General features: G+C 27.8%; 1 protein-coding gene across 1 annotated transcript; it reads left to right on the forward strand.

Moving 5' to 3' along the window:
• Window positions 1-10,391: 10,391 nt before the first annotated feature.
• LOC100572651 (androgen-induced gene 1 protein) lies at window positions 10,392-20,244 on the forward strand. Its single transcript, XM_003242859.3, has 5 exons — window positions 10,392-10,961; window positions 12,832-12,969; window positions 13,490-13,707; window positions 19,576-19,744; window positions 19,972-20,244. The coding sequence occupies exons 1-5, from the start codon at window positions 10,779-10,781 to the stop codon at window positions 19,996-19,998; spliced, it is 735 nt and encodes a 244-aa protein (XP_003242907.1). The 5' UTR covers window positions 10,392-10,778; the 3' UTR covers window positions 19,999-20,244.
• The last annotated feature ends 264 nt before the right edge of the window (window positions 20,245-20,508 follow it).

A 20,508-nucleotide genomic window follows, 5' to 3' on the forward strand; every position in this document is an offset into this window, starting at 1 on the left:
CCTTAAAAATAAACCAACTACTTGTAAATAATATAATTAATTAAAAATAATAATGTATAATATATAGAAATATTTTCATTTGTATTTAAAATACATTATATCGTTTTTATTGTTAATTATTATATTGAATTGAAAGTCACAAAATCGAAAACCTATTAATAGCTATCTCGATAAAAATACTATTTTAGTAATTTCTGCGGGTCATTTCGGCTCATTACGACGGTCGACGGTTCAGTAAACTGAAGCCGTCAGTTGCAAACGTGACATGTAAATGGCATGGCTGGTTGGTCGGAGGGAGCCGGGGAGAATAAGCTGCGTATCATAGACGCTTTTGAACCTGGGTGCAACACAATAATTGCCGTGCCGCTGCGCCGTGTATCCCGTGTACTGTGTGGCCCGTGTTTAATAATTAGTTTTACTAGCTTTAGACGTTTTATTCACGGTTTATTAATTATATACGTATATCCGTCTAACATTTATTATTATATTTTACATTTTTATAAGCATTTCAGCATTTGTTCATATTTTAAAATGCAAAAAGAAAATATAATAGAATTTTTACTAACCAGTGGTTTTAATGCTTTAACATACAAACAAAAAAATCAATTTAATTAAATTTAGTATTAATTTAAATTAAAAATATCAACTAAATATTAAATGAAATATTAATATTTAATATAATTAATTTTTTCAATAAAAAGGTTTTTCTTGTTCGTTGTTATATGGAATTTATGTTATATAATTTAAGTCTCCCCAGAATATTTACTCACGAGCCGCTACCGGTAACAATATTTATAACTATAATATACTTTGGAGCGATTCCAAATCAATCATCCAGTCACTCTCACCTAAAAATACTGGACAAGCATGTTAAACTCCAGCATAAGGATAAGGCATTAAGGCTATGCACTGGGGTATTCAAACGATGTCCTATATAAAGTATAAGAAACCTAGCACAAGAAGCACCCCCAAGTTAAGAAGGTAAGAAAGGGCACTATACTCTACGCAGCTACAAAACATGTTAATAATCCAGCAACTAAACACGGAATTAAAAATATACCTACTAAAGAAGAAAATTCCAACTAGGTTCTATAATAATCCTAAAAGTTCAAAGTTTTAAAAATACGTAAAAATCACAAATTATTTTAATTAGAAATTCATATAATTTTTTTTTTTAAATCAAAAATTTGAAAATTTAATACAAGATTACTCATCAGTTTTTCTACGTTTATCAAAAAAAAAAATAAAAATATCTACCAGAAACTCAAATTCAATTTTTATGAGCGTTTGAAGTTCAAATTTCTACAACATTCGATTTCTCATATGCCTAGCAACTTTCTTATTTTGTTGTAATTCAAAAACGAATAACTTCAGATACATATAATTTTCACTGAATGTATATATATTAGTATATAATAGTGTATTTTCTATACACCATAACATTTTCAATATATTTTAACTCGTTTTAAGCTGTTTACGGAATTTTTAGTCTTTAATTTTATCAGTCAGCCAAGCTCCACGTGGTGACTTCTGGGTAACGCTAATAGGCTGAAAGGACTCAACAACCTAAAAATATTGGCCGGACTTAAACTGAAATGTGAGTGTGTGATAAACTAATAAATGATAATATCCACTATCCAGTGATTATTAAGTGTCCATATAGAGTAAATGTATATTTCAAAAAGTACCTAATAAAAAAATGTTTGACTCCCGTCCGAGTGACTATTTATACCTGCTGAATATAATAGAACGATACTTTGTCAATATAGCTGCGTACTTTACCAATATACTTTATTTATTAATTTATTTTATTTCATACAGATTTTAAGATAAAAATACATTTTAATTTATCTTTGACCCCTTACGTTCTCCTATTGTCTTATATTAACTCTAAATAAAATATAAAATATCCCTGGTTGTACACTCGGTGACTTATGTGGTTATGGCCTCTTTTAACTGTTAGAATAGGTAGATTGTAGGTACCTATACCAATACCGCGCACATAATAATATAATATATTAATATTGAATTTATTGAGTCATTGCATAATTTTCAGTAGGTACCTATACTACCCTTACATTTGTTTGATGTATGATTTATTAAACTCACAGATACGAGATTTATATGATTTATATGATTTGTGTTATAATAATATGTACCTATTATAGTATTGTATAATATGATATATTATATTATTATATCATATTATATAATATGTACCAATTGTTGGTAAATCATAGTTAGGATAAATTTATTATTGAATATTTAGAATTGTATATTATAGGTATATATACTGTATACAGTCCAGCGTTTCTTAAACTGTGTCACTGATATGACTATTGAAACATAGTAGGGGTTCTAATTGTCGAGCTGTAATAACTTATTTTTGAAAGCTAAATAAAAATATCTAAAAAGTTTAAAAAAAAATAAAAAGTAGGGGTTCCACGATAAAAGTGGACATAAAAAGGGTTCCACGGACAAAAAAGTTTTAGAAACGTTGGTACCTATACACAAAACACTTAGGTATAGGTTTATGGGAAATAATAGCTCACAAACGTTGAGCAAAGTCGAGATAGCACTAAGGCAGCAAATCGACTATTCGGATGATCGGTAAAAGTTCAACTCACTTTGTAATAAACTTAAGTTTTGACCCAAAATACACAAAAACAACTCATATAAAAATTCTTTCTCTAAAAAATAGTTCTTTTTGACGTAAAACAAAATCAATTCTTTGTATCAAGGATGTATATATTACATTGTTAAAAATAATCCACCCAAGTTTTGACTTAACCACTTCCAAAATAATCAAACGTCTATGAATTAAATAAATTAAGTTAAAATAAAAATATATATATGTTATTGTTCATTTAAATATACAGTTGATGGTTTGATGGTTGACCTCCAGATAATACTTATCGCTTCATTTATAAATATTATACCAAATTAATTAAAGATTTATTTATTTTTTTTTGATTCATTTATAAAATATTTATTTTATATCATGATAAAATTATTTATAAAATATAAATTTTAAAACTATTTAGCTACTAATGCGGAGTAATAATGTTCATTAAATTTCATAAATTCGTACAAGAATTTATTACTTGTATGCCAAATAAGTAATAACTACCTGCATAAAATATTTATAATTACTTTTCAGTAATTTATACAAGGATTTATTATATTAGGCTCGCAAATAAAAAATTCAAATAAAGTTCAATAAAGTCATAAAAAAAATATTGGCCACTTGCTGAAACAGTATCGATGAAGCGGTCCAATGTGAAATAAAGCTTAATCTGAACCCATTGGACGTTCTAATAAAAATAATTGAAAAGTTATAATTAATACATCCATACAATATATTACAATATATAGGTACCCAATTATTAACAATGCTAAGGTGAAAATTAATGATACGCTAATTCAGACATTATATTTTCAACTTAAGGGATAAGGGTGAAATTATAAATTACAATCATTGTAATGTAAAGATGAAATATATTATAGTAGTTACACCTACCTGTTATTACTACATACACAAAACACTGAGTTCTTTATAAAAACATAATATATAAATTAATCAGTACCTATTCAGTAAAAAAAATTAACGTTTTTAGAGGTTAGTATAAACCAAAAAAGTACCTAATGTGTAAACAATAAACATAATGGTTTGAAAATCTTATAACGCTATTATGTTTAAATGCATATTTTTTCATTTATTAACTGTTGAATATATTTTAAATAATATCTTCAAAGTTAATTGTTCCGAAACACTAATATTTCATATAGATATCTAAAATGGTTATAAATTTAAATACCTTTACAATATTTATTTGCGATAACACTGACATCAATTAAATTCAATATTGTTATCTATACTTAAAATAAATCAAAATGTAACTAAAAATGCGAACATGATAATATAATTTAGGTGCCTATAGGCTATACTAGAGTAACTGTTGCCTGTTGGTATAATGGCATCTATATTATTAGAATTTGAAATAATATTTTTATGTACGTATCAGTTAAATTGTAATTACATTAAATAAGTAGGTATACACATACAGGTATTACGCATACCCTGTTAGGTAAATAAAGGTGGGCAAGTTAATGAAAATAATTAACTCAAGTTAAGTTAAGTTAAGAGGACACAAGATCGATAAGTTAAAAGTTAACAGTTAACAAATTATAAATTTAACTCGATAAGTTCAAAGTTAATATAGAAAAAAATATTAACTTAACTCAGTTTAAAAAAAGTTAATCAATTTCTTTAATTAGATAAATCACATAAAGAGTGAATATGTCTTTCTAGTTTCTAATTAATAAATTATAAAAACAATTTTATTGAATTTTTATCATAATTGATACTGTATACCCTTTTACTTTTACTTTACTATTATTTATTGATTTAAACTATACTCATCTCAGATTAATAATTTAACAAATATATTTTTTTATATCGTATAGCAATTGAATGTTCATATGGAATAGTAATATTTACGTATAAACGAAAAATTTCAAAAAAATTTTAAAAATCGATATGTTGCTAAACTAGAATTTTGAATTTATCAGCTTAAAAAAAAAAAAAAGGTACCACTACAAGTTACCCCAATATTGAACTTGGTGTGGTTACCGGTAATCATTAATCGCTTCTCAAAATTTAAACTAACAAACCGGGAAGCGTGTGTGGTTTTTAACGCTTAATAGATTGGTGAAATCAAAACTTACCTATCATACTTACTTTTGAAGTTTTTGCACGTAAACATTGAAAATAATATTTAAAATGTTTGCGTGTGGTATGGACAATGCCTATACGCTCCTTGGCGCCGTCGCTCCGCTCCGTAAATCGAAAATATCCCTCGACTTGTACAACTTCAAAAGTAAGTATGATAGGTAAGTTTTGATTTCACCAATCTATTAAGCGTTAAAAACCACACATTTTTAAAAAAATAAATAAAAAAATATTCTATTCTAAGTATTTGTTTAAAAAAAAAAACACGCAACGAAAAAATTCAGTTTTTGAAGTTTTCAACAATAACTTCAAAACGAAGTTTGCCCGGGCTTTTTTTTACATTCTTATAAAGCATCCTAAAACACACATTTTGAAAAAAAAAAATTTTAAAAATCGATATGTTTTTATGATTTGCCATTATATTAATGAATAATCATAAACGTATCACCTTTGGGAATGAGTATTATATTAAACGTTTAGCACATCATTTTATCAAACTTTATTAAAAAAAACCCAAATATTACAAATAATAATAATATTAATACCTATGTAATTTATTGCATTGCCTATGTAATAAATAGGTAATAAATATAATTTAATAATTTATATAATAATATATAAATAATAATAAATACCTACGGACATACTTATTCTTACTAAATTTAAAAATGTACAAAGAATATTACCCGAAATTCGAAATGGTGGGGGGGTACTGGCATGTCCTTGGCACCTCCCTGTACGAAATGCGAATAACTTTGGAAGGGATAAAGCAGTAACGTGCACTAACGAGGTACAAACGAGTAATTTTGTTTGGACCACAAACGATTGCCCCAAGTTTGGACCCGACATTAGAAGGGGGGGGGGGGGGGGGTGCTGGTGACATGGATCTCGTGGACGGCCTAGGTGAATATCGCCGCCATATGGCTGACAGTAAAACGGGCAACACGCCTAATACAGTGTGGCTGCTTCCGAGAGGAATGAAGTCTACAGTTTACCCCTCCCTCCTCCTCAACCAAGGATGCCGGCGATATAGGAGATTCGTATGTGAAAGAGCACTTTACGGTGTCCGATGGTAAGTCGCCCGAATACGGGTGAACACAGGGCCACCCTTAGGGGGGGCGGGGGCGAGCAGGGGCTAAGAAAATCCCAAGGACGGGCCTGGCTGAACACAACCATTCTCCGGCCACTCGCGGTCGCATGCTCGCGAGACCATCTGGCGGCTCGGCTGCTTCGTAAAGTGCTCGTTATTCAAAAATAAAATTCTGTTGTTCACAAAAAAATTTTTTTTATTTTTTTCACATTAACGGATACATTTTTGTTTTTATTTTGTCACGGTGTAGAGCCTCATGCATAATAAAAAAGCCCTTTTCAGAGCCACCACTCTCACGATTAGTTCATAAAAGTAGTTTAATCGAGCGCAAACGACATAGATTACGTAGAGACTTGAAACTTGACTAATGATTGAATATAATATAATATAATATAACTAATGAATGACAATTGACAAATATACCTGATGAATGTGATTCTACATTGGGGTATAGACGTATAGTAAATGGGAATATACTGATGTAAAGTCATACAGAGAAAGCGCCCGTCCCTAGATGCGTGCGCGTGGATAGCGTAACGGACGGAACGCAAACAACCGACAAGCGAAGAGGTAGTACGACCAAAGGGGTTTATTATAAGGGTGCATTCTGATCGTATTACTCACCCACATATTAAACGAATGCATATATATACCGAATATTTCCCTAAGTCATGGAAGCACGCACGCAATCATAATCACTGTCCCCAAGCCCGGGCAAGGATCACCGCCACCCAGTTAACTACCATAGTACCATCCTATTGCACTGCTATTCGCACTTTCAAAAGTTTTTGAACGCATTATTTTGGCGAAACTTTGCTACAATCGGCTCAAAAATCAGACATGAACAGTTCACTTTCCGCCCCACAACACTAAATAACTTATAAACGCGTCGGTCTAATTTACCAATTGGACCAGTGACCTTTACTTATGCATGCACATCGCCATCACGTACCCATTTCCTAGATTATTGTGCCTTGTACTCTTGTCTAGTGTTTTTTATTACTACCTGACTAATAACTATTTAACTTGTCATTTTGTGTCACTTTAATATCTATATTATATATTATTATAATATACTAGCTGTCCGACCTTCCTCCGGAAGATATTATTTTTTTATAATTTAATTTAAAAACATATGACTATTTTTTGGCTATAAAAATAGTCAAATAGTATAATATAATTACATATTGTAGTTATTGTTATTGCTAATTTCTGAAAATTATATATCTTGCATTTTGTAATCACTAGTATATTTTATTCTTTTTATTATAGAATTATAGAGATAAGGTAGAAAAAAATTTAACAATAAATTATTTGTTCAATGAATAATATATATACCTAACCTAAAAAAAATCGATGATTATTTAGCAAGAAAAAAAGCTTGTATAATTATAATTTATAAATAAAGTGATACATTAATACATTATTCATTATTTATTGCTATGTACCTATATACCTAAGATGTTTTAAATGAGGACCTTGTACGAAAAATAAAATATTAAATAATATACAATGTGTTCCAGGGTGAAGTGACCGGCCAACGGCATATGAAAGTATACCAAAAATGATGAAGAAATAACCTTTAAAGATTGAATCTAACTTTTTATTTTTTTAGTTATGAGCAATTAACTCTTTTTATCAAAACCATGAGTATCTCGCATTTGTTTATGTATCTTCAAAACTTTTCAACATTTTGACGTAATTTTATTTTTATTTTAAAGCTATTTAATTGTCCTATCAACTGACATACGCAATTAAACCAAAAATTTGCTAATTATTTTTATTAAATTTAAAAAAAGAGAAAAAAGTTGGCAAAAATTAGTATTTTTAAAAGGAAATTGTACATTATTCCAAATAATTTTTTATTAACTATGAGTTTTTGATTTTTGTATTATAACAACTAAAATTCACCGAATAGTATAAAATTAAACAAATGACGACCAATTAACCGACTCAATCCTAGGAAAACTAAGATTGTGAAGATTAACAGAAATATATTATGAAAACCAAACTTTCAAAGTATTCTAGGTATATTAATGTGTTATTCAGTATAATTTAGCAGAATAATACGAAAAAAAACCCATACCAAGTAATCAATTATTTGGAATAATACACGATTTCCTTTAAAAAATGCTAATTTTTGCTAACTTTTTTCTACTTTTTTAATTTAATAAAAATAATTAGTGCATTTCTAGTTCAATTGTGTATTTTGGAGTGTTGATAGGACAATTAAATAGCTTTAAAATAAAAAACAAATACATAAAAATGTTAAAAACTTTTGGAAATATATAAACAAATGCGTGATATGTATGATTTTGATAAAAAAAGTTTGCCCATAACTTAAAAAATAAAAAAGTTAGACCCAATCTTTAAAGGCTATTTCTTTATCATTTTTGGTATACTTTTATATGACGTCGGATGGTCACTTCACCTCGGAACACATTATATACATTAATATTTTTTTTTCGTACAAGGGCCTCATTTAAAACGTTGGCCCCTGGGCCTCAAAATGTCTTAATCCAGGCTTGATAACCATTATATTTTAGTTTTAAATTTGGTTTTGTTTTATATTCTAAAGCAGAATAGCAGAATATTATTCTATAGGTACACATTTTAATGAACAACAACTATCAAATACATTATACGGTTTGAAATCGGGGTTACCTCTTATAACTTCATTTTTATATGAACTTAAAATGTTTTTACAATAACACATTATTAAAATAAAAATAGATGTCAATAGTGATTATTTTATATTAATTATCCGTTATATATACAATTTATCACAAAAATGTAGTTTTTAAATCACAATTTGGAATGCTTACTTTTAAAATAATCACTGTCTGGATGTACCTACAATAAATGCTATATAACAATATTAAAATTAATCGAGAAGCTAAAAACTAACTCCCGTGATGAAGTAGTACAATACTACAATATAATATGACAAGTTACGGCTATATTATAATAACTAATAAGTATCAATTTATCATACATTAACATAGGTGAAATTACGGGACAGGCCATGATGACCTGACCTAATACTGACTGAAATACTGGATAACAAACTAACTTAATAGAATTTTAAATTAAAATTAAAAATTATTTATTTTGTAATTAGATTTTTTTTTTCATATTTATCATTTGGTGTTTCCTAATAAAATTGCCTAGTTTCCCTTATGTGCACATTAATATTTAATACTTTTTAGTTAGGTATATTATGTAGAGATAATCTATCAAAAATTATATGATTAGATAATATTGTATTTGATTGGTCGTAAAATACGTATGGGTACGTATACAATTTATGTGGAATATTTTTATAGACATAAAATTTGTTTAGAGGTCAAATTGGTACTGAAAGACATTGTTAACTTTTGATTGATTATAGGCGTAATCACCCATAGAAACACCAATACTATATAGGGTGTTTCTTAACAGTGACTGCTTATTATTTTGATAGAATATACATTTTGGAAAATGTTGTTTTTGAAAAATTTAAGTATTATGCATTTGTAACATTTTATACTTCCACTTATTTTTTATCATTATTTTTGTTGATAACAACTTTTAATTTTTAAACACCAATAACCAATAAGTATTTTAGATTCTGAGTGGAGCGAGGAAGCTATTGGTTTTACAATGGTGTTTATTTTTTATTTTTTTATTTTTTAATTTTTTATATCCTGTATACAAGATTTCTACCAGAAGGAATGCTTCGATTTCAACATATCGTATCTTATCTTTTATCAAATTGGTTTAAGATGGTACTTTAAAGAGGTCATTTATCGATTTTCTCAATAGTTATTTAATGCCACGGGAAAAGCCGCCAAAAATTACGAAAAAACGCTAAAAAAGGGATTTTAATTTCTAACACTTTGTTTATCACCATAGAAACGAATAAAAAAAATATAAAAAATATAATATTATAATATTAATTCAACTTACATGATAAAATAAATAATATCAATATGAAATATCCAAACTAACAAACCGTCTCCGCTCAGAATCGTTTTTTTTATACAATGATATTGTATCATTGAATTCAAGTTTAATACAATCCATTATACAATTACCCACTTGCAATCTACTGTACAGCAGAGCGACATCCACTTACCTGCTTTTTAATTTTATAAACAAAATTCAAAAACTTTTTTAAAAAAAAATTGACTTAAAAGCATGACAATTTGTGCGATCATTTAAAAATTTCAAATCTATATCAGACTAACCAACAAAATAAATATTGTTAAAAAAACGAGGGCAATATATAAAATGTTAGGATTCCACAGATAACTTAATTTATTAAAATATTAAATTTAAAAAAAAAAGAACACTCATTGAAATATTAAGTGTTCTTTGCTTGTTAAAAGAATCACCTTGTGGCTTGTATCGACATACCTATTATTATTTTGTGATTATATTATTATAATATTTACCAGTGTATTATTATGGTTTTATAATTAATTTATCTGACAGTTTGGCGTATAGGTATAAACGGGCTAAAGTTCAACGGGCCTGTCTTATCTATACCGAAACTGTACATGATGTATACAGAATTGTATACAGTATGCATACTATATTTATATTCATTGCGTCAGTGTCTCGTTAATAATACACTAGGTAAGTAGGTATGATAATGTTATATTTTGTACCAAATAATATATATAAAGATTTAATTGCTAATTACTGATCGTACCTATACCGTCGACCGGTTCGGAACCGAGCGGTCGAGTCAGTTCGTTTTAGTCGTTTTCATTCGATCAGACCATACTCGTTATAAGTACTTACTCAAAAATTACGGTTTTAAACGAATTATCCGTTTTCGTGATATAAATATATAACATAATAATATATAATTGGCATGTATACGAATTTATCTTCAGTGGCACGTTTTTTTTTCGGACGTTAAATATAATATAAAATAATTATATTGGAGAAAATAGGTTACGGCGAATAATGACCGCCGCGGCCAAGAATTGCACCATGGACACCATCAACAAGGGCGTACATCTATCCGGTGCTTTGCTCTTTACTTATTCACTATACTATTATTACACCTATGTCAACATACCAGCCCGACTCAACCCCTTGGATGAGGCCTTCGGCGGAAAATTCAAATATCTAACCTTCTGCAATATGGTAAGTATACCTTTTTTACTATACGCGATTCTTTTGAAAATTCGTTTTCAGCCCCATATGGCCGTAAATATTAAGTCCAGCTGAATATAAATATAATAACGCTTTGTAATTTTAATAGATATTAAATACTTGTATACTGTATAAGTCAGCTCTGGTTCATGCAGAACACTGTGCATTTCAAAATAAATTTTCCAGAATATTCTGGATTCTAATGAAACTCACTGTTGCAGTGATTCAGCCTCCGCTTAAAAACTCTCTGCTATATATAAAGGAGTTTTTATTTTCGTTTATTTCTCTCCTATTGATACTTTTGGCTATGTAAATATGTGGTATTTTACACTCTTGTAAACTTAGCAGCGGAAGAGCAGCAGTCAATATTTAATATAAATTCGTTGGTTACATTTTTTTTGTTTGTGATTCGGAAAGAATAATAATAACAATAATAATATTTTTAAGCTTAAAGTTTGAATTTTAAATCGTGTATTAAGTTAGTTAAAAATATAAAAAATTTGAAATTATAATTTGAATCTTATAGGTAATTCATATAATTTTTATTTTCAATCACTATGACCGGAATGTTAATATCAGTACGAACAAAACTTGTCTAGTGTTTTAAACTTTAAGTTTGTATGAAAAATTAATTGTATTCTAATATTTTTAGTACAATTTGACAACCCAACTACAAAGTGTAACTTAAATGTAATTTTAGATATTATAAACTTATCAAAAATTATTTAACCGTTATATTGTCTCATTGTTGTTTGATATATGTAACGGTTTTAACTTTTAATTGAATAAAACTTCTAATTATTCCTTTCTAACATATTTTGTACTAATATATGTATTAGAATAACGTGATGACAGTAGCGAAAAGTTAAAAATATTCAATCGTCTTGAATAAAGTTGAACTAACAATTTGAACGTTGGTTCCAGAAAAAAAATTCTTTTACACGTTTTGTTGCTAATTACGTGAATACGTGATGATAGCTATAGGTAAAAGTTTAAAACTGTCTTGTGATTAAAATAAAATCTAACAAACTTTGAAAGTTATCCAACAATCTCTAAAAACGTATTGCTTAGGTACTAGTAATTTTGTTAGATTTATTTAAATGTTAACATATTGTCTTGCGCTGTTAAGTTCACGAGGGTGTATTTGATTTTGACATCATCATGAATTTGCAGCTAAGTAATAAGTATAACGTAATTATTAATAGACAGTAATTGAAACCTGAAACAGGAGTACAATATTAAGGTGTTAAGCTTAGGTAATTAGATTAGATACTAATATTCGCCTGTATAATACCTATATTGTTATTTGTAAGGCTTTTCAAATCATGGCTTGTAAGCGTTTAAAATTACTGAGGAGTTATATATCATTTCAAAAATGTGTTTGGGATTATTATATTTCTTTCGGCAATTGGGTACTTATTCAATATAAGGTTTAACAAGTTTAGCATAAAGATTTGATTGGTTTGAAAATTAATAAAAATTAAAAACAATTGTAAAAATATTAAACCCCTCTTTTTAAGAACAATTATTAATTATTTTAAATTTAAACAATGCCGCTCAGATTCGATTATTGACATATAATAATTTATTATTATTGCTCATTCAAATTCAAAGAAATTAACCCTAATGCCCTACGATGGTTCACTGTATTCAGCTATCCTATTTTACATTTTTTTAACCTTTATACATAAAACAAAATAAAATGCTTTCAATTTGGTCAAATGAAATTTCTTATAGACTATATAGTTGTACATAGAATACACTAGTTTGCACTTCTTGGACTATATACCTAGAAATTAGAATCAACCGAATGTTTCAATGATTGACAACACTACAACAGTGATTGTTTTTTCTTTCACAGGTCATCCAAACAGTTTTTTACCTGTACGCTGTGTTCGTCGATCACATCGCCGTACGCACTTGTTCTGCTGTCACATCAGAGTCGTTGAAAAGGAGCCAACACAATTTTTTCACAATTTTTGCATTTCCACTGTCGATGGTAATATGCAGTTTTATTTATAATTTACAATACAAATAAATTAAAACTTAAGTTAAAAGTTCGTATATATAGGTACAAGTATATAATAAATTATATAAGTAAAAACTGGAGAATTAACTGCTGTATGCCTGTATAATAGATTTTGTGTAAGTCACTTTTTAGATGTGTTCAATTTGAATTCATAACCATGACATCATGGTATATTATACGAAAAACAATTTTTATCAGTCTATAACTGATTTTATATTGACTATGAATAAATTGTATTTTATAATAATACAATATATTATTTAAAATTATATTAATATAGGTACTAGGTAGTTAATACATAAGTAGGTATTTTATTTTATAATTTATTAACAGTATAAATGCATTATTAATATACCTCACAAATATTTATAAATATAATATATTGTATACTTACATAATATTATGTATTATCATACAAATAATAAGCAAATTTAAAATTTTGAATTTTGAAAATGCATTCATAATTACATTGGTGATTATTGTTTTACAGTTTATTGCAGTAAGCTTTTGGCCAATGTGGTTTGCTGACAAATCTTTAGTTATGCCTATACACTATGATCTATACTTTCCGTCTTGGCTGAATCATGTAACACATGCCCATATTTTTATATTTGCAATATTGGAAATGATCACGACTTACAGAGAATATCCATCCAGGATTACAGGATTGTCTGTTTTTATTACTTTTAAGCTTTGTTATTTGATTTGGTAAGTACTATTAGGATTTTTTTAGTAAGTTATATAAATATTAAATGCCTGCTATCAATTTAAATTTAGATTATTTGACAAATTAATAATTGTAACATGACTTGTATAAGCGTTATCAAGGTATTAGGTAAAACAAGTCACTAAATAAGTTTTATAGTAAATTAAAAACTGGCAATGATTATTGACAATTATTACAAGTTGTAAATTTACTAAAGCAGTGCTTGTTAATCTAGTGCCCTTTATGCAATACTTTTTAAATATTTAAATATTTTGATAGTTTTAAACTTAAAAACGTATAACCGATTAAAGTGAGGAAGTCCCTATACTTAATAAATACAATAAATAAATATTTTTAAAAATACCTAGCTCAACACAAAAAAATATCTCCCTAGAGCATGATTCGTAATGCATGAACGAATCAAAATTCGAAAAAAAAATGAACATGCATTAACTTATTTTTTGGTTTTAGATATTTTATAATTTGAAAAGTTTGTATTGTGATTTAAGTATTTAACTATAATAAATTCATTATAAAAACCTATAACAATATAATATTTAGAATAATACAATTTCAATTTAGTTAGTAGGTAATTTGGAATCAGAGGTCTCAAACTCAAATTACCAACGGTCATAAATTTAAAGTCAAAAGTTCACGGTAGAACTTTTCAAAATATTTGAAGAAATAAGTATTTATACTGCGGGCCACGCTAAAAGAGTTCACTGGCCACAGTTTGAGACCACTGATCTATATAATATCATTATTATTTTTTTTTTTTTAATGCGGTATTAAATAGGCAAATAAATCCTGCATAGGTAATTCCCGCAAAAACGGCTGAAGCAAACCATGGTTTTATTATTTTATATTTATATAATTATATCTGTTGTGTTTATGAAATATTGGCCCGATACCTATAATATTCCTATATGATATCTAATTAATATTTGATATGGTCTCAACTCTCAACATTTTTATAAAAAAAAATAATGTTTTTGTCAAAATATTTAAATTATATAATCAATATATTTACAACTAAAAATTATGATTATTGATTATGATAACTTTACGTCTCTACAGATGATGCCATGGCACTTCACGTGCGCACGTCTATAGATACCTAATGGAAAAGCTCAAAGGCCTATATAGGCGTAGAGCACTAGGACACTAGGTATATAAATCTACTAATGAAGTATTCACGCATGTATAAATAGCCTCAAATTAAGGCGGATTATTATTTATTAGTGTACCTAAATAAAAAAAAATATATTAGTATTAGTTCGGACGAATTTAATATTTAAACATAAAAACCTTTAAACCTAGGCAAACTTTTTTTCAATAACAAATGACAATTAGGTATTTAGAGGTACCTACGCACCTTGTGTCCTTGTGACTTATAGCCTGTAGTTACATATTTATTAGTTTAGGTATTAGGTATAACTATAATTTATTATTTAGTGCCAGTCTAATTAATAATATGGTATAATTATTAAAAGTCAATAAATAATAAATAAATATTATTGAATATATAGATAGGTATTATAAATATTCAAATTTAAAACATTTAAAACGTTTATTAATGTTTTATCTATACCAACCAATAGTTTCATGGAAAAATTCGAAAATAGAACATTCAAAGATTTCATTTGGAAAGTAGGGATCTAAAAAATAGTGAGACATAACTATTGTACCTATGTTATATATTATGTAAATATGAGAGATGGAAAAGTGGTGAAAGCCATTAGGTATATATTCTTTACACCTAAAATAAATATAAATTGTGGGAAAACAATATTTACTTATATAAATATAACTGATCATCAGAATAATAGTAATAGGATGAATTATATACATAAACATTTTGAAGTAGTCAAAAACTGTAAACAATAAACAATAGGCTTAAATTATACAATTTATTTTTGATTGAATAGATGCGCTTTATCTTTTGAATTTGGCTAAATGATTAATTATTGATTGTAATTTGTATTACTATTTATTTACTAACTATCCAACCAGGCGTTACCTGTGCCAAAGATTTGTTATTTTATAAATATAATTGTAAAAAAATGTATATGGCATATTTTTACTAACTATATATAATAGTAACATAATATTATGAAATCAATGACAATCACTTTAATAGACAAAAAAAATATTCGTGAGCTGAAAAAAAATTCCTGTGTGGGCTACCCTTTAGCTATAGGTGTTGATAAAATAAGTTATAAACACCCTCCAAGGCTACAAATCTCAAGGCATCTATTGATATAACTTTTATTGGAAACGGTCCAATAGTTTTTGAGTCTATTAACTTCAGATAAGCCAACATCCATTTTTAGCCGTTTAACCTAATTTCGCCCGTGAAAAAATGAAAACATTTAAAATATAGTGCGTGTATATAGGCGTATCTTGGGTTTAATGTACTTAGGCAGTGGCGTACGCAGGATTTTTCAGTGGGGGGGGGGGGGGCTTGAAAATTAGTTACAATTTTATTTTTATTTTGTCCAGTCTAATAATATCAGACGTTTATTTGAGGTATTTTAAAATTTTTGTAACTTTTCACTTTTATAGTAGAAAAAATGTTCTGATCATAAACATCGATCCCGAATGTATGTTTTTAGAAGTGAATTGGATCTAGTTGATACTTTTAGGAGGTCGAAATTGAAAATGCTCAGTGCTTTCTAAAATAATTGGAGAAAAAAATGAAAATTTATTAAAATTGTTCGGTAACCAGCTTGGTTATACCGTCCTCATTTGGATTGTATTTGATTAATTTAAATTTGTTTTTCTATAAATGCCAATAAAAAATTATTCATTCGGTCAAAAAGCTTAAAAATGTAATGCGTAAGTTTTTAGCTAAAATATTAACGATACATAGGCATCATAGTTATGTTTTATAAGCATTTAAAGTTCAAATTTCGTCAAAACCACAGTTAATTTGTGGTTCAAAACTTATAAAATATTAAATGTTTATATAACTAAGGCTAAACAATTTAATACAAGGTCTTTCATACAGGTAATTCATACTTTTACCTAAAAATTACAGATGATTTATGAAAATTGGTATGCAAATACATTGTTTTTTCAAAAATGAATTCATTCTGGTAAGACATATATGAAATTTACGTCTTGCTTACTATAGTTGAGAGTTGAAACTTGATAAATATTTTTGAAAAAGTAATAACAATATGGGCAATGGGGGGGGGGGGGGATTCAGCCCGTTAGCCCAGCCCCCCTGCGGACGCCACTGTAGGTACCCAGGTACCTTAATTCACGGGATAATTAGCGTTCGTGTACTTCGATCTTGGTATTAATCGAATGTGATTCAAACTTCTCTCTAAACTTCCCTGACATCTCTAAGAACAATTTTGAATTTTCACAAAATCAATTAAATAGTTTTTGAATATATAAGCTACAGATATACATTCAAGTATTCAACTCCTGTATTTGTTTTAAGGTAGACATAATTTCTTTATTGGGGGCCATAAATACGACGATTTAACAACGCATGCTTTTACTTTTACCTCATCTGCCCGAAAACCAATGACAACCATTTATAAACAAAAGAAATTTTCGATTTCCTTAGTATATGTCAAAATCTTTCTGTGAGTACCTATATCTACCTCTTTAAAATTTGAATTTCGGAAAATCCTTTCTTGGAACCTACACTTCTACGTGATGGTACAAAGGTACCATAATGGTTCATGCATATTTAATTATCTTAATAAGATTAGTTATTAATTAAGTATCTAAGTTTCTTAATCCTAACCATAAATCTCCAGATGGCGGCTATCATAGTTTAGGCACTACATTGATCAGTCAGTCGATCACTCAAAAAAGCAATTTTTTTCAATAATTTTCCGGTGCACTTTTTATTTCCGTAAACTCACCTTATTCGGGCTATATTGCTATAACAAACATTACAACAAAAAAAATAAGCCTTATCAGTCCAGTAGATCGATTCTGTAAATCGATAAGATTTGTTATCGACAACTTTCGGTTCGTTCGGCTATCAAAAGGTGTGTTATCGACAATTTAAAAAAAAGGAATTATGTTATCAATCGCAGCCGTTCTTAATTGATTCGATTACCAACGAACAGCATTTAATTTTTATTTTTAAGATTATTTTAAAGATTTTACTTAAAATTGTAATTTAAATGATTTAACTATTTAACGTATCTATTTATTTAATATACAATTTTTCAAGAAATATTTTTAGAAATAACCCATGATGGTAAAACAAATCAAACGTCTTCTGATCCAGATCCTTCATATCCCTTCTTTAGAATTTCCTAATTATAATATAGTATATTATGTAGTTTGAAATTTGCCATATATAGGTATTTCATAATATTTTAAAATTAATAGGCGTAATGAAATGAAATTAATACTTGACTACCAATGATGAATTGTGTTATAAACATTTTGTGAATTAAAAACCAATTAAATAGGTCACTACTAGACATTTAGATTGAATTAATGGATGATTATTATATAGTTATTATTAGGTAGATACTAGAAGGGTAAAGTTATCGCATTAAAAAACACATTCAATTGATCGCATTATTATATTAATATGTATATAAATAATTGCACTTACACATTTTTAAATTACATAGAAAACATTTAAATAAAATAAAAAATAATATAATAATAAATTGATACTGTAAATTAAATATTATATAAAAAAAAAAAGTAAATATAAACATTGCTTTCATAGTTTTATTACTGCATTGCTCATCAAATGATTTTTAGGGTTCCGTACGGTAAAACGGCAGGACCCTATTACTAAGGCTCCGCTGTCCGTCTGTCTGTCATCAGTCTGTATCTCATGAACTATGAAAGTTAGAAAGTAGAAATTTTCACAGATTATGTGTTGCCAACATGTTTATAGCTGATGATGGTACGGAACCCTTCGTGGGTGAGTCCGACTCGCACTTGGCTGGTTTTTTTTTAAAAATATTTTTTAAGTTATCGATGTTGATGGACTGTCTGTTAACGCACTATAAATTCCTGTGTCTGAAACCTGAGTCTACATTTGTGGTTGTAAATGCGCGTATTTTAAATTTGGACGTAAACTAGATCATTGCTATATACCTACTCAAATTATCTATATACCAATCACTTTATTGACTCATAACTCATTTCAAAATTTGGTAATCAGAAATATGTCAACAAATTTATTGGTATAAATGTGTATTGCTGCGTTTATTTAATTTTTATTTTACATATCGATTTAAATGTTTTTAAAATTATACTAAAATATTGCACTAAAAAAAAATTACAAAAATATCATGTTACTGCAATAAAAAAAATTATATCTAAATGAACAGTTTTACAAAAAGTATTTTAGTTCACTTAGGATTTGAGAATAAATATGAGCATCTAAAAAAAATATAGTAACTTCACTGCCCTTATATCATAGGCGTAATACTTGGCTTTTAGGTTAGGGAAAGGGCCAGAATGCCAGAATTTCCGTAATTATTTTGATAGACGATAGTCAAATATAAGGTATTTTAACTACGGAGCTGGTAAAATGAAAATAATATAATATGCTAAAGTAGTAAAGTGGAAGGTGACGAGGAATCCCATATTATAATCATTATATTAAACATATAATAGATATTTTTAAAGTTGTATAGCAAAAATAAAAATAACTATAATATATGTCTATATAGTATATATATGTTATGTACAGTGTACAATGTACATATACATTTACCCAATAATATCTGAGTAGGTATCAAATAATTCTTGGGGGGGAGAGCTTTAGTCCACTTAAGCAACGTATTTACATATTTGGTGGTGTTTATTAATCATAATCAAATTAAATATCATAAATGTATATAATAATGAATAATAAAACATATTTACAGGATCAACTATGTATTTTACAAGAGTGGCATGTGGGTTTACCCCATTCTTGCAAAATTGAACTTGCCATTGCGAATGATTTTCTTCACGGGAACTTTTTTATATGCTCCATTTACCTATCTAGTTGGTGAATATTTGAATAATACCTACTGGGGTATTCGTCCTTCAAATGTAAGTTTATGTCAAAATTATATAATTTGTTTCTATGACCATAATATAGTGTACAAAAATAATAATTATTAGAAGGTACTTACCCACCTAGGTTAATATGAATTACGGAACACTGATTTTTGATATTCCTATATGGCTATATATTATTACAGTCTTGCTGTCCGGATATTAATACTTATTTAATATACTTTTATGATTATTGTATTTATGTATATTTTTTGTTACAGAAATCAAATACTTTAAAGAAAGAATAAAACGAATAAAATATTAATATGACATTATACTCAACATTGTACCTATATATGTTTGATGTTGCACCAAAATGTCCAGATTTATACCTATAAATTGTATGTATGAGTTATTTTTGATTTGTATGAAATATGATCTTTTAGTATAGATAGGTAGGTATACCTACTACCTATTAATTATAATATTATATGTACCTATATACTAAATGTCTACATAAAACACAATAAATTATATATTATATAACGTGTTAAGGAGGTATTAACTTTTGTCAATTATGTTACGTACCTATATCTGTATGCATTGTATACCCACTTGCCACTTGGTAATATACATGGTGTAATATTAATTGATTGTTTTGGGCTCTATAACTTCTGATTGGATATCAAACGAGCGACAGCTATGACATATGAATGAGAATGGCACTACAAGTTGTAATACAGTATTATATAGAAATGGTAAGTACCTAACAGCTACCTGGTATACCTAGACACCTAGTGGTATCACCAATTTCATCA

This window comes from Acyrthosiphon pisum, chromosome A2 (genome assembly GCF_005508785.2).
Source record: "Acyrthosiphon pisum isolate AL4f chromosome A2, pea_aphid_22Mar2018_4r6ur, whole genome shotgun sequence".
NCBI lineage: Eukaryota > Metazoa > Arthropoda > Insecta > Hemiptera > Aphididae > Acyrthosiphon > Acyrthosiphon pisum.